This window comes from Dendrobates tinctorius, unplaced genomic scaffold (genome assembly GCF_039654945.1).
Source record: "Dendrobates tinctorius isolate UK_male_01 unplaced genomic scaffold, ASM3965494v1 ptg000151l, whole genome shotgun sequence".
NCBI classification, from domain to species: domain Eukaryota; kingdom Metazoa; phylum Chordata; class Amphibia; order Anura; family Dendrobatidae; genus Dendrobates; species Dendrobates tinctorius.
This window is the reverse complement of record NW_027361818.1, coordinates 11151184-11164612: the sequence shown is the minus strand read 5'-3', so window position 1 is coordinate 11164612 and position 13429 is coordinate 11151184. Positions and strand designations below refer to the sequence as shown.

Here is a 13429-nt window from a genome sequence, read left to right as displayed (position 1 = left end):
ACTAAATTTTAAAAAAATATTAAAATTAAAATCCCCCACCCAGAAAAACAGAAGGATAGGAAAAAGTAGATACGGTATCTTATCATTAGCGTAATTCTATAAAGCCAAAAAAGATGGAAATCCCAGCGTTACCGTCTGAGAAAAAACACGGCGAAATAAACAAAATAAAAAATATATATATTTTCATCATTAAAGTTTTTTTTTTTAAACTGTACAAGTTTGTTATCGCTGCGATCGCATTGAGCTGAATTATCTCGTCCCGCAGGACGCACGGCGCTGTGCTGCATCGTCTGCATGGAAAGAGAAAGAAGAAGAGGAGAAGAGACGGAAAACACAAGAATTAAAATTAGCGGGGGGACTGAAGGGTTACGCCTCCCCCGCCCTGCGGTACATTTTATTTCTTTTTGCTACCAATACATTAATTTCTCTGCTTCTTCCAAATAATGCATTGTTGTGTATTACCGCCATCCTCCTCCAGGAGGCGCTGTGTCATCATACAGCTGCACAATCAATACAATATATTATACTGCTGTATTACCTGCATTGTCCACCAGGGGGCGCAGAATCATCGTAGACTGCTTGCATTATCAGTGTATTCAAACTTGTACTTGTGTTATTTCCACTTGTCCTGCAGGTGGCGCTGTGTCATTACTCAGACGCAACACGTCAGAGGCGACCAATCACAGCAAGAGTGTGAAAAAAGTGGGCGGTGAGATTAATTTACATTAAAAATTGTGACCAATAAGAATCTAGCAGGTGGCAAAGACGCTCAGCCATGCGAAGCGTCAATAGCCAATAAAAATGAGGAAAGGTGGAGTCTGAAAAACCGATCCACCAATCACAGGGCGCTGCTAAACATCACCGAGGATACAAGAGAAGTGAAAGTGGAGAAAAAGGAAAGAAGGCGCGGTGATGACGTCATGCTGCTTCAGACCTGCGGACCAATGAGCGCCCCCCACGCTATCTCAGGCTTGCCAGTGATTGGTCAGCGCTTCGCTCCCGGATGCGGCTCCTGTAGTGATTGGCAGATGCGGCTGTGTAACAGCCGGAAGCGGAAGTGCCGTGGTGCTGTGCAGCGCTGACGGGTGACCGGCGGAGCTGCAGGTAGTGCTCGGCGGTTCCTCCAGAGCGGCGCTTCAAGGACCATGTTCTGGAGTCGGTGACCTCTGTGTCCCCGCAGGTGCAGCAGAGCGCGGCCATGGAGAGAGCGCGGCGCGGTGTGAGCGGGGTCCTGTCCTCCCTGTCCCTCCTCTGCGTCTTCCTGGACCTGCAGCTGGACGGTGAGTTCTGGACAAACCCCGGGCCCCATGACAACTCCTCCTGGGCCGTGATAGCAGCGTCTGACCATGAGGAGGTGAATCACAGCGGTCCCTACAACAAGGCTGCGGCGCCTGGAGATTTGTCATAGGGACCCGTGATTGATGGACGGTCCCATAGACACCGGGGTCAGTCCAGGACGTGAGCGGCAGCGTCCCCCCCCCGGGTCAGTGCGGGCTCTCCCTGGCCTCAGCGTCCCCCCCCCCCCCGGGGTCAGTGCGGGCTTTCCCCGGCCTCAGCGTCGTCCCCCCCCCCCCCCCCCCCGGGGTTAGTGCGGGCTTTCCCTGGCCTCAGCGTCGTCCCCCCCGGGGTCAGTGCGGGCTCTCCCTGGCCTCAGCGTCCCCCCCCCCCCCGGGGTCAGTGCGGGCTTTCCCCGGCCTCAGCATCGTCCCCCCCCCCCCCCCCCCGGGGTTAGTGCGGGCTTTCCCTGGCCTCAGCGTCGTCCCCCCCGGGGTCAGTGCGGGCTTTCCCCGGCCTCAGCGTCCCCCCCGGGGTCAGTGCGGGTTCTCCCTGGCCTCAGCGTCGTCCCCCCCGGGGTCAGTGCAGGCTTTCCCTGGCCTCAGCATCGTCCCCCCCCCCCCCCCCCGGGTCAGTGCGGGCTTTCTCCGGCCTCAGCGTCGTCCCCCCCCCGGGGTCAGTGCGGGCTCTCCCTGGCCTCAGCGTCGTCCCCCCCGGGGTCAGTGCGGGCCTTCCCTGGCCTCAGCGTCGTCCCCCCCGGGGTCAGTGCGGGCTTTCCCTGGCCTCAGCGTCGTCCCCCCCGGGGTCAGTGCGGGCTTTCCCTGGCCTCAGCGTCGTCCCCCCCGGGGTCAGTGCGGGCTTTCCCTGGCCTCAGCGTCGTCCCCCCCGGGGTCAGTGCGGGCTTTCCCTGGCCTCAGCGTCGTCCCCCCGGGGTCAGTGCGGGCTTTCCCTGGCCTCAGCGTCGTCAACCCCCTCCCGGGGTCAGTGTGGGCCGTCGGGGTCCCCCGTGGTGACGCCATGTCTGTCTTGATCACCGTAGGGTCACTGGCTGCCGGGCAGGCGGAGGTGGAGAGTCACCTGGAGATGGGCCGGAAGCTCTTGGCTGCAGGACAACTGGCTGAGGCGCTGTCTCATTACCACGCCGCTGTAGGTGAGTGCACGGGTGTGCATATATATTCACAGGGTGTGACCGGGACTGAGGCTCCTGCAGGGCACGGGCAGCACATCTCTCACTGTCAGTGCAGTGACAGGTGATGGTGGCAGAGCTCCGCTCCCTGCAGGTGAGAGCTCTGTACGGACGCTGGGAATCCCCGGTGATGGGAGGGCAGCCCGACTGTGGTGAGACTACACCCAAAGCTGCAGACACCATTCCGTTGTCATGTTTCATCTCTTGTCACATTTAGAGCTGCAGTCACAATCCTGATTTTATATATTATATACTTTAGTTACATCCAGAGCTGCAGTCACATCTATGCCACTTCAATGTTTCATACTTGAGTCTCAGCACAAGCTGCATTCACTGTAAATTCTGCTGTTGCATCATGTCTTATACTCCAGTCACCTCCAAAGCTGCAGCCACGGCTGGTTATGTCCACCTCTGTTGTGCCCTGATGCCGTACAGCGGAGGATGCGGAGTGCCTGAGGTTTAGCAGGAGACCAGCAGCGCTGTGCTTGCAGCTCTTGCTGTGACTGGAATATGTGATGTCAGTATATCCCTATGATGTTGGGGCTAAGTTAGAGGCGGGGTCCGCTCTCCTCAGCGACCCGCTGCCCTTCCCCCGGGGTCCGCTTTCCTCGGCGACCCGCTGCCCTAACGCCCCCCCCCCCGGGGTCCGCTCTCCTCGGCGACCCGCTGGCCTTCCCCCGGTGTCCGCTTTCCTCGGCGACCCGGCTGCCCTCTCCCAGCCAACCCCCCCCCCCGGGTCTGCCCTGCTCGGTGACCTGTTGTCCCATGATTATATCTTTCTGTTCCAGATGGGGACCCCAAAAACTACCTGACCTATTACAAGCGAGCCACGGTTTACCTGGCCATGGGGAAGTTTAAGCTGGCGCTGCCGGATCTCAGCAAGGCCATCGAGCTGAAGCCGGACTTCCTGACTGTAAGCGTCTCCTCGCTGCTATAGAGATGTGTTAGTCCTCCAGGGCTGCTGTACCTCTCCCTGCCTATAGGAGCGCTGCAGAGGTGACTACTATGGTTGTGACTTGATGTCTGATCCCTGGTTCTTGTCCTGCAGGCCAGACTCCAGCGTGGGAACATCTTCCTGAAGCAGGGGGACACGCACGAAGCCAAAGAAGATTTCCAGTCTGTGGTGAGTGCGCCCTGCTGTGTTCCAGCAGGTGCATTGCATTGTGTGAGATGCGGCATTATCCCGGTGCACACTATGTGTCTTTTTCAGAGCAATGCAGTGTTCTCTGCCCAGAGACCGAACCAGCAGCAGTGAGACTCCTATCACTCCCAGAGCTGGAATCACAATGCTGTTACATTGTCACCATCGCTGTGTGCAGCACTTTACACACCTAGAGCTGCTGTCAAAACTAATCTCCCCCAGAGCTGTAATCACTATTCTTCTACTCTAATTCTGCTGTGTAAGCAAAGTCTTTTTCACAGCTGCGATCACAATTCTGCTGTGCAAATCGCTTCCTCAGCTCCTTTCACATCTAGAGCTGCAGTCATTTGTTATATTCTTGTACGTGCGATGACTGCGCCGTGCCGGGTGTACCCACCGCGCCCCCACCAGGCGCCATTGATCAGCCGGCTATAGATGGACGCTTACAATACGTGATACACGTGATCTGTTCTGGGACGGTGCCGTATAGATGAGACGTGCGGAGAAAAGAAGAACTGTGTTCAGTAACAATATTATAAAGCCGGCTGATTGTTTCTCCCGTCCTCTCACTCTTCCCCCGGCAGTGCCCCGTCCTATCATTCCTGCTCCTTCCCCGGGGGTTTGATACGCGCTCTTCACATTTCTGTCTCCGCACTTCTTATCTATATGGCACCGTTCCATAATAGATTATGTAGATGGATGCTGTCTGATTTCAGCTCTTGCAGCTTTGGCTGTGGTTGGGGTATATGATGGCACAGATTTCGTGCACCACCCCGTCAGATTTCTAACGCCAGATTGCTTTTTCACGGCAGCTGGTGAACAGCCCCTCCCATGAAGAAGCCAAGACTCTGCTGGAGCGAGCCCAAGAAGTGGAAACTCTCCGGGACGCGGCCTGGGGGACCTATAACCTAAAGGATTACGTGGGGGCTGTCAGCTGGCTGGACAGGGTGGTCGAGGTAATGCATCTCTGGGGTCCACACGTCTATGACACGGGGGGGGGGGGGGGGGGTCTCCTTGTATGTTACTGGTAACTGTCCTTGGTCTTCCAGTATTGTCCCTGGGATCCCAGTATGCGGGAGCTGCGCTCCGAGTGTTACCTGCACAATGGTGAGGTGATGAAGGCCATCCAGGACCTGAAGCCCACCACCAAGCTCCGCAACGACAACCGAGCCGCCTACCTGAAGCTCAGCACGCTCTACTTCATCATGGGTGACCACGAGGAGAGCCTGAGGTGGGTGAAGGGTGAGGGGATGATGGCACGTGGCTGTGAGTGTCGTGATGTCATGCTTACTGTAGGGTGATGTCTCCTCACTGCCCCCTACTGGAGTTACAACTTCTAAAATTTACTATCCACGCTTTTATAGAGACATAGGGTGTAAATTGAAACCAGGATCGTCTCCATTTGTAGACGGTCCTCCATTTGTAGACGGCGGTCTCGGGGTGAGAGGACTGAGGCCTTTCGTGCAAATTTTCCCTTACCTCCTTCACAACATTGGATGCTATGAGCGTTGTCGATTCCTACTGTTAACCCTTTACATGCCGATCTCCCTATCTGGCAGTGAGTGAAGGCGCGCGATCCTCCAGGAGATGGGCCGCGCCGACGTCCTCACAAGGTGCTGCTCAGTTGCGGTGGCGCCAGGACCTACTGAAGGCCTGTGACCAGCCATTCTGATGCTCCGGTGAGGCGCAGCCACAGGCCAAACTTCATAGCCTGTCATTTTCTATACACATCGTGGAATTGCACCATAGAGAACAAATCATTACCATACCATGGAGATGGCCTAAAACAAAATCCAGAAACAGTAGAGGAATTTTTTTTTTTACCACCATACTTGGTAAATTGAATGATGTCATCCAAAAACTACAACTTGTCCTGCAAAAAAAAAACCAAACTACTGTAAGAATAAAAAAAAACCATTTCCCTCTGCTAGCTGATCTGAAAGCCAGCCTGCACCTGGCCGATGCCCTGATGACGTCACGTGTGTGATGTCCATAGATCCCCATTTTCCTAGTATAAGACAAATTTCTTTGTGACGTCTCCACACTCTGACGCGCCCGTATTGTCCTAGAGGTGGATGTTGAGGGTCGCTCTCCGCCGTCTCACTGTGTGATCGTCCTCTGCAGTCACGTCCGCGAGTGTCTGAAGCTGGACCAGGACGATAAGGATTGTCACACCCATTATAAACACGTGAAGAAGCTGTCCCGACAGCTGGAGGCCGCCGAGGAGATGGTCAGCAACCAGAGGTGCGTGTCAGCCCGGCTCCTGGCGGGCGGGATTGATGGTGCCATCGACCTCATGTCCCCACACTCTTGCCATGTACTGGGACTCTGCGTAGTATTATATAATCAGGGTGGCTGTTCATCTGCAGATATGAAGCCGCCATCGAGAAGTTCGAAGCTGCAATAATGACAGAGCAGGAAGTAGAAATTTACAGGAAAAGAGCGAAGGAGCGGATCTGTCACTGCTTATCCAAGGTGCGGCCACCACAGATCTCGTGTTCTACAGACGCCTCACTCTCCATGAGAAGATCTAATTCTGTCTTCTCCTTCTACCCCAGAGTCAGCACATAGACGCGGCCATCAAAGTGTGTACAGAAGCTGTGCAAAGAGACCCCCACAATTCTCAGGTGCTGAAGGACCGGGCAGAGGTCTACATCCTGAACGAGGAGTACGAGAAAGGTCCGTCCATGCCTGCGATGATCTCTGGAGAGGATGTCCTCTACATCTTGTCTTAATTCTTCCCTTTCTCATTTCTGCTATCCCCTGTCTTCCTCCACCTAGCTCCCTCTTCCTTTGTTGCTCCTTTTACTTGCCCTCTTCTTCTTTTTTTTTTTTTTTTTTTTTTTTTTTTTTCTTTTTCCATTATTTTCTAGACTTTGTTCCCTTTTTCCCTTTCCCCTCCTCGCTCTCTTATTCTTCTTCCTGTTCTGGCCCCATCTCTCTTTCTCCCCGTTTTTTTTTTGAGGAACCTTCCTGATTCTTTAATCTCCTTACTCGTGTATTCTTCTTTCATTCCTTTTTAATACTTTCGCCCAGTCCTTCATCTTCCTGCCCTTTCACTTTCCTCCATTTCTTTGCTTTGTTACTTGGGTGCTCTGCCCTCTCCTCCTCCTTTATTGCTCTCGTTCTGAGACTCTTCCTCCTCTTCGATTCAATCCTTCCTTTTTTAGTTCTTCAGCCTCCAATCTCATGTTTGTGATTTTAGCTCGCTCTGCCCCTCTCCCCTTCATATCCTTGTCTCTTCCAGTCCCTCATCTCAACCTATCTGTTGATCGCCTCCTCTCTCCTTCTGTTTCCACAGCGGTGGAAGATTTTCAGCAAGCGAAGGAACTGGACGGAGAAAATGAAGAGATAAATCAGGGTCTGGAGAGGGCTCAGAAGTTGCTGAAACAATCCCAGAAGAGAGATTACTACAAAATCTTGGGTGTCAAGAGGTAAATGATGAATGCTATAAAAAGTGACCTAAACATTACTGGAAGGGGTAATGACAGTATGGCCACTTCCTCACAGAAATGCCAACAAGCAGGAAGTCATTAAAGCCTACAGGAAGCTGGCACAGCAATGGCACCCGGACAACTTTCAGTCAGAAGAGGACAAAAAAGAAGCAGAAAAGAAATTCATTGATATTGCTGCAGCCAAAGAAGTGTTAACAGACCCGGGTAAGTGTTAAAAAAAAAAATCTATAGTACTGCCCCCTATATACAAGAATATAACTACTATAATACTGCTCCTATGTACAAGAATATAACTACTATAATACTGCCCCCTATGTACAAGAATATAACTACTATAATACTGCCCCTATGTACAAGAATATAACTGCTATAATACTGCCCCCTATGTACAAGAATATAACTACTATAATACTGCCCCTATGTACAAGAATATAACTACTATAATACTGCTCCTATGTACAAGAATATAACTACTATAATACTGCTCCCTATGTACAAGAATATAACTACTATAATACTGCCTCTATGTACAAGAATATAACTACTATAATAGTGCCCCTATGTACAAGAATATAACTACTATAATACTGCCCCTATGTACAAGAATATAACTACTATAATACTGCCCCTATGTACAAGAATATAACTACTATAATACTGCCCCCTATGTACAAGAATATAACTACTATAATACTGCTCCCTATATACAAGAATATAACTACTATAATACTGCTCCTATGTACAAGAATATAACTACTATAATACTGCCCCTATGTACAAGAATATAACTGCTATAATACTGCCCCCTATGTACAAGAATATAACTACTATAATACTGCTCCTATGTACAAGAATATAACTACTATAATACTGCCCCCTATGTACAAGAATATAACTACTATAATACTGCTCCTATGTACAAGAATATAACTACTATAATACTGCTCCTATGTACAAGAATATAGCTACTATAATACTGCTCCTGTGTACAAGAATATAACTACTATAATACTGCTCCCTATATACAAGAATATAACTACTATAATACTGCTCCTATGTACAAGAATATAACTACTATAATACTGCTCCCTATATACAAGAATATAACTACTATAATACTGCTCCTATGTACAAGAATATAACTACTATAATACTGCTCCTATGTACAAGAATATAGCTACTATAATACTGCTCCTGTGTACAAGAATATAACTACTATAATACTGCTCCCTATATACAAGAATATAACTACTATAATACTGCTCCTATGTACAAGAATATAACTACTATAATACTGCTCCCTATATACAAGAATATAACTACTATAATGCTGGCCCTATGTAAAAGACTATAACTACTATAATACTGCCCCTATGTGCAGTGATATAACTACTATAATACTGCCCCCTATGTACAAGAATATAACTACTATAATACTGCCCCTATGTACAAGAATATAACTACTATAATACTGCCCCTATGTACAAGAATATAACTACTATAATACTGCCCCCTATGTACAAGAATATAACTACTATAATACTGCTCCCTATGTACAAGAATATAACTACTATAATACTGCCCCTATGTACAAGAATATAACTACTATAATACTGCCTCTATGTACAAGAATATAACTACTATAATACTGCCCCCTATGTACAAGAATATAACTACTATAATACTGCTCCCTATGTACAAGAATATAACTACTATAATTCTGCCCCTATGTACAAGAATAACTACTATAATACTGCCTCTATGTTCAAGAATATAACTACTATAATACTGCTCCCTATGTACAAGAATATAACTACTATAATACTGCCCCTATGTACAAGAATATAACTACTATAATACTGCCTCTATGTACAAGAATATAGCTACTATAATACTGCCCCTATGTACAAGAATATGACTACTATAATACTGCTCCTATGTACAAGAATATAGCTACTATAATACTGCTCCTATGTACAAGAATATAACTACTATAATACTGCTCCCTATATACAAGAATATAACTACTATAATACTGCCTCTATGTACAAGAATATAGCTACTATAATACTGCCCCTATGTACAAGAATATGACTACTATAATACTGCTCCTATGTACAAGAATATAGCTACTATAATACTGCTCCTATGTACAAGAATATAACTACTATAATACTGCTCCCTATATACAAGAATATAACTACTATAATACTGCTCCCTATATACAAGAATATAACTACTATAATACTGCTCTATGTACAGGAATATAACTACTATAATACTGCTCCATATACAAGAATATAACTACTATAATACTACTCCATATACAAGAATATAACTACTATAATACTGCTCCTATATACAAGAATATAACTACTATAATACTGCCCCCTATGTACAAGAATATAACTACTATAATACTGCCCCTATGTACAAGAATATAACTGCTATAATACTGCCCCCTATGTACAAGAATATAACTACTATAATACTGCCCCTATGTACAAGAATATAACTACTATAATACTGCTCCTATGTACAAGAATATAACTACTATAATACTGCCCCCTATGTACAAGAATATAACTACTATAATACTGCTCCCTATATACAAGAATATAACTACTATAATACTGCCCCTATGTACAAGAATAACTACTATAATACTGCCTCTATGTACAAGAATATAACTACTATAATACTGCTCCCTATATACAAGAATATAACTACTATAATACTGCCCCTATATACAAGAATATAACTACTATAATACTGCTCCTATGTACAAGAATATAACTACTATAATACTGCTCCTATGTACAAGAATTTAACTGCTTTAATCCTGCCCCCTATGTACAATCATGGCCAAAAGTTTTGAGAATGACACAAATATTAATTTTTACAAAGTCTACTGCTTCATTTTTTCTAATGGCAATTTGCATATACTCCAGAATGTTATAAAGAGTGATCAGCTTAACAGCAATTACTTGCAAAGTCAATATTTGCCTAGAAAATTAACTTTATCCCCCAAAACACATTTCAACATCATTGCAGCCCTGACTTAAAAGGACCAGCTAACATCGTTTCAGTGATTGCTCCATTAACACAGGTGTGGGTGTTGATGAGGACAAGGCTGGAGATCAGTCTGTCATGATTAAGTATGTATGACACCACTGGACACTTTAAAAGGAGGCTGGTGCTTGGCATCATTGTTTCTCTTCTGTTAACCATGGTTATCTCTAAAGAAACACGTGCAGTCATCATTGCACTGCACAAAAATGGCCTAACAGGGAATAGTATCGCAGCTAGAAAGATTGCACCTCAGTCAACAATCTATCGCATCATCAAGAACTTCAAGGAGAGAGGTTCCCTTGTTGCCAAAAAGGCTCCAGGGCGCCCAAGAAAGACCAGCAAGCGCCAGGATCGTCTCTTAAAAGTGTTTCAGCTGCGGGATCGGGCTACCAGCAGTGCAGAGCTTGCTCAGGAATGGCAGCAGGCAGGTGTGAGTGCATCTGCATGCACTGTGAGGCGGAGACTCTTGGAGCAAGGCCTGGTCTCAAGGAGGGCAGCAAAGAAGCCACTTCTCTCCAGAAAAAACATCATGGACAGACTGATATTCTGCAAGAGGTACAGGGAGTGGACTGCTGAGGACTGGGGTAAAGTCATTTTCTCTGATGAATCCCCTTTTCGATTGTTTGGGACATCTGGAAAACGGCTTATTCGGAGAAGACCAGGTGAGCGCTACCACCAGTCTTGTCTCATGCCAACTGTCAAGCATCCTGAAACCATTCATGTGTGGGGTTGCTTCTCAGCCAAGGGAACGGGCTCTCTCAGTCTTGCCTAAAAACACAGCCATGAATAAAGAATGGTACCAGAATGTCCTCCGAGAGCAACTTCTCCCAACCGTCCAAGAGCAGTTTGGCGATCAACAATGTCTTTCTCAACATGATGGAGCACCTTGCCATAAAGCAAAGGTGATAACTAAATGGCTCAGGGAACAAAACATAGAGATTTTGGGACCATGGCCTGGAAACTCCCCAGATCTTAATCCCATTGAGAACTTGTGGTCAATCATCAAGAGACGGGTGGACAAACAAAAACCTTCAAATTCAGACAAAATAAAAGCATTGATTTTGCAAGAATGGACTGCTATCAGTCAGGATTTGGTCCAGAAGTTGATTGAGAGCATGCCTGGGAGAATTGCTGAGGTCCTGAAGAAGAAGGGTCAACACTGCAAATATTGACTTGCTGCATTAACTCATTCTGTCAATATAACCTTTTGCTACTCATAATATGATTGCAATTATATTTCTGTAGGTGATAAAAACATCTGACAAACACACATAAAAACCAGAGGGCAGCAGATCATGTGAAAATATAATATTTGTGTCATTCTCAAAACTTTTGGCCATGGCTGTACAAGAATATAACTACTATAATACTGCCCCCTATATACAAGAATATAACTACTATAATACTGCCCCCTATATACAAGAATATAACTACTATAATACTGCCCCTATATACAAGAATATAACTACTACAAAACTGCTCCTATGTACAAGAGTATAACTACTATAATATTGCTCCTAGCTACAAGAATATAACTACTATAATACTGCCCCTATATACAAGAATATAACTACTATAATACTGCTCCCTATGTACAAGAATATAACTACTATAATACTGCCCCCTATGTACAAGAATATAACTACTATAATACTGTTCCTTTTTTGGATTAACCTTATGTAAACACTATTATGTTTTCAGAAATGCGTCAGAAGGTCGACGCTGGAGAAGATCCACTAGATCCTGAAAATCAGCAGGGCTCGGGACACCACCAACAATGGCCTTTTGGGTTTAACCCATTCAGTTCAGGAAACTTTCATTTCAAATTTAACTTCAACTGAGTCTTCCGGGCCCTTTTAGTGGCCGATCGGAGAACACTCCATACGTGGTTGTCCTATAAGGACCTCATTCCTCTTGTACTGTTTACAGCGGTGGAGGAGGGGTGTCCTTCCCTCCATACTTGATCATGGTCCGTTCTGTGCTTTTTGTAGCGGGAGTATTCCTGGAACTCTAAGCACATCAGCCGTTCATGGACAGGATTCACCCTTTGTGTAGGAAGGAGAGCTGCACGCATCCTCTGGAAAGTGGATATTTAGAGGATGAGAAACTCTGGGTTTGGGTCGGGGTTCAGATGTATATTAAAATATCTATGATTTTAATAGGAATGTTCTACTTTATTCTCAGCAGCATATAGTATTTCAGGACTGGCGTGGAGAGTATTAAAGTACTAGCAGATCTTGTTAACTTGAGTCAAGTGCTCTCATAAGATGGAAATCTAGCACCGAAGCTGGCGTTGAAAGCTGGCTCCTTTATGGTGGGGTTTTGATGCCCTGCAAGGAAAGCGGCATGGGGAGTCTCTCGATCTATCACTGGATGGCCAGTATCTGGTTACTTCTGAAATGAGCATGCGCAGATTCAGGGAACGCTGACCCAATGCTGAGCTCCATAGAATTTTAGAGATGGAGCGGACCTCCTGGGTCATTGTGTCCAACCTCCTGCTCAATGTAGGACTTACTAAACCATCTCAGACGGATGCTCCATAGAATTTGAGATGGAGCTGACCTCCTGGGTCATTGTGTCCAACCTCCTGCTCAATGTAGGACTTGCTAAACCATCTCAGACGGATGTCTCTCCAGCTTCTGTTTGAAGACTTCCATTGATGGAGAAGTCGCCACCTCTCGTGGTGAGTTTCAGGGTGTATCTTCTGTGATGCATGGACTATTTTGGCGCTGTCGCTCCAGAGCAGCAATCAGTCGCAGAGATGACCTGGTGCTGAAAGTCGGAGATCACTTCCAGAAGGGGCTCAGAAAGGTTTTGAGCTGGTGCTCAAAAGCTGCAGATAGAGGGATAAAGATGCATCCTCAGAACTGGCATCCTACTGTCTGCTCTCTGCATTTGCACAGTGTTGGCATGGAGGACATCATCCAGCCCAGAGATCCTGTGGAAGAATCGGCCCCACCACGCAGTTCCTGCTCTGGATTGTGGAGGAGTTACAAGCTTTTGTTCGCTGTGTAATATTGTTGTTTCTTTATATGTATGCTAGGACAGGTCTAGGAAAGCCAAAACTAAAAGTAAGGATTGTGCCCATTCAAAAGTCAACTGGTAACAGCATATGATAAGAGCTTATGGTAGCAGTGTATTAACCAGAATCCTCCTTGTTAATGGAAAATTTGAGGTCCATTATTAAAACCAAAATTTAAAATCTTGAACAAAGGGTTTGGGTGTAAAGAGGTCCATGATGTTTTTATCAGGGTAACGGGACATCATGCTAGACTCCTGCTCTGATGTAAGATGGAGAAG

The 13429-nt window shown here is 46.5% G+C and overlaps 1 protein-coding gene across 2 annotated transcripts; it reads left to right on the top strand.

The window, feature by feature from the left end:
• Positions 1-945: 945 nt before the first annotated feature.
• On the top strand, positions 946-12288 carry LOC141050251 (dnaJ homolog subfamily C member 3-like). 2 transcript variants are annotated; one of them, XM_073547124.1, is made up of 13 exons: positions 946-1104; positions 1181-1280; positions 2315-2425; positions 3250-3374; positions 3510-3584; positions 4415-4558; positions 4652-4833; positions 5727-5846; positions 5972-6077; positions 6161-6281; positions 6904-7036; positions 7113-7261; positions 11831-12288. In XM_073547124.1, the coding sequence occupies exons 2-13, from the start codon at positions 1199-1201 to the stop codon at positions 11968-11970; spliced, it is 1488 nt and encodes a 495-aa protein (XP_073403225.1). In that variant the 5' UTR covers positions 946-1104; positions 1181-1198; the 3' UTR covers positions 11971-12288. The 2 variants fall into 2 exon arrangements, with proteins under 2 accessions (XP_073403225.1, XP_073403224.1); XM_073547123.1 differs by having other exon boundaries at positions 947-1280.
• Positions 12289-13429: the final 1141 nt, after the last annotated feature.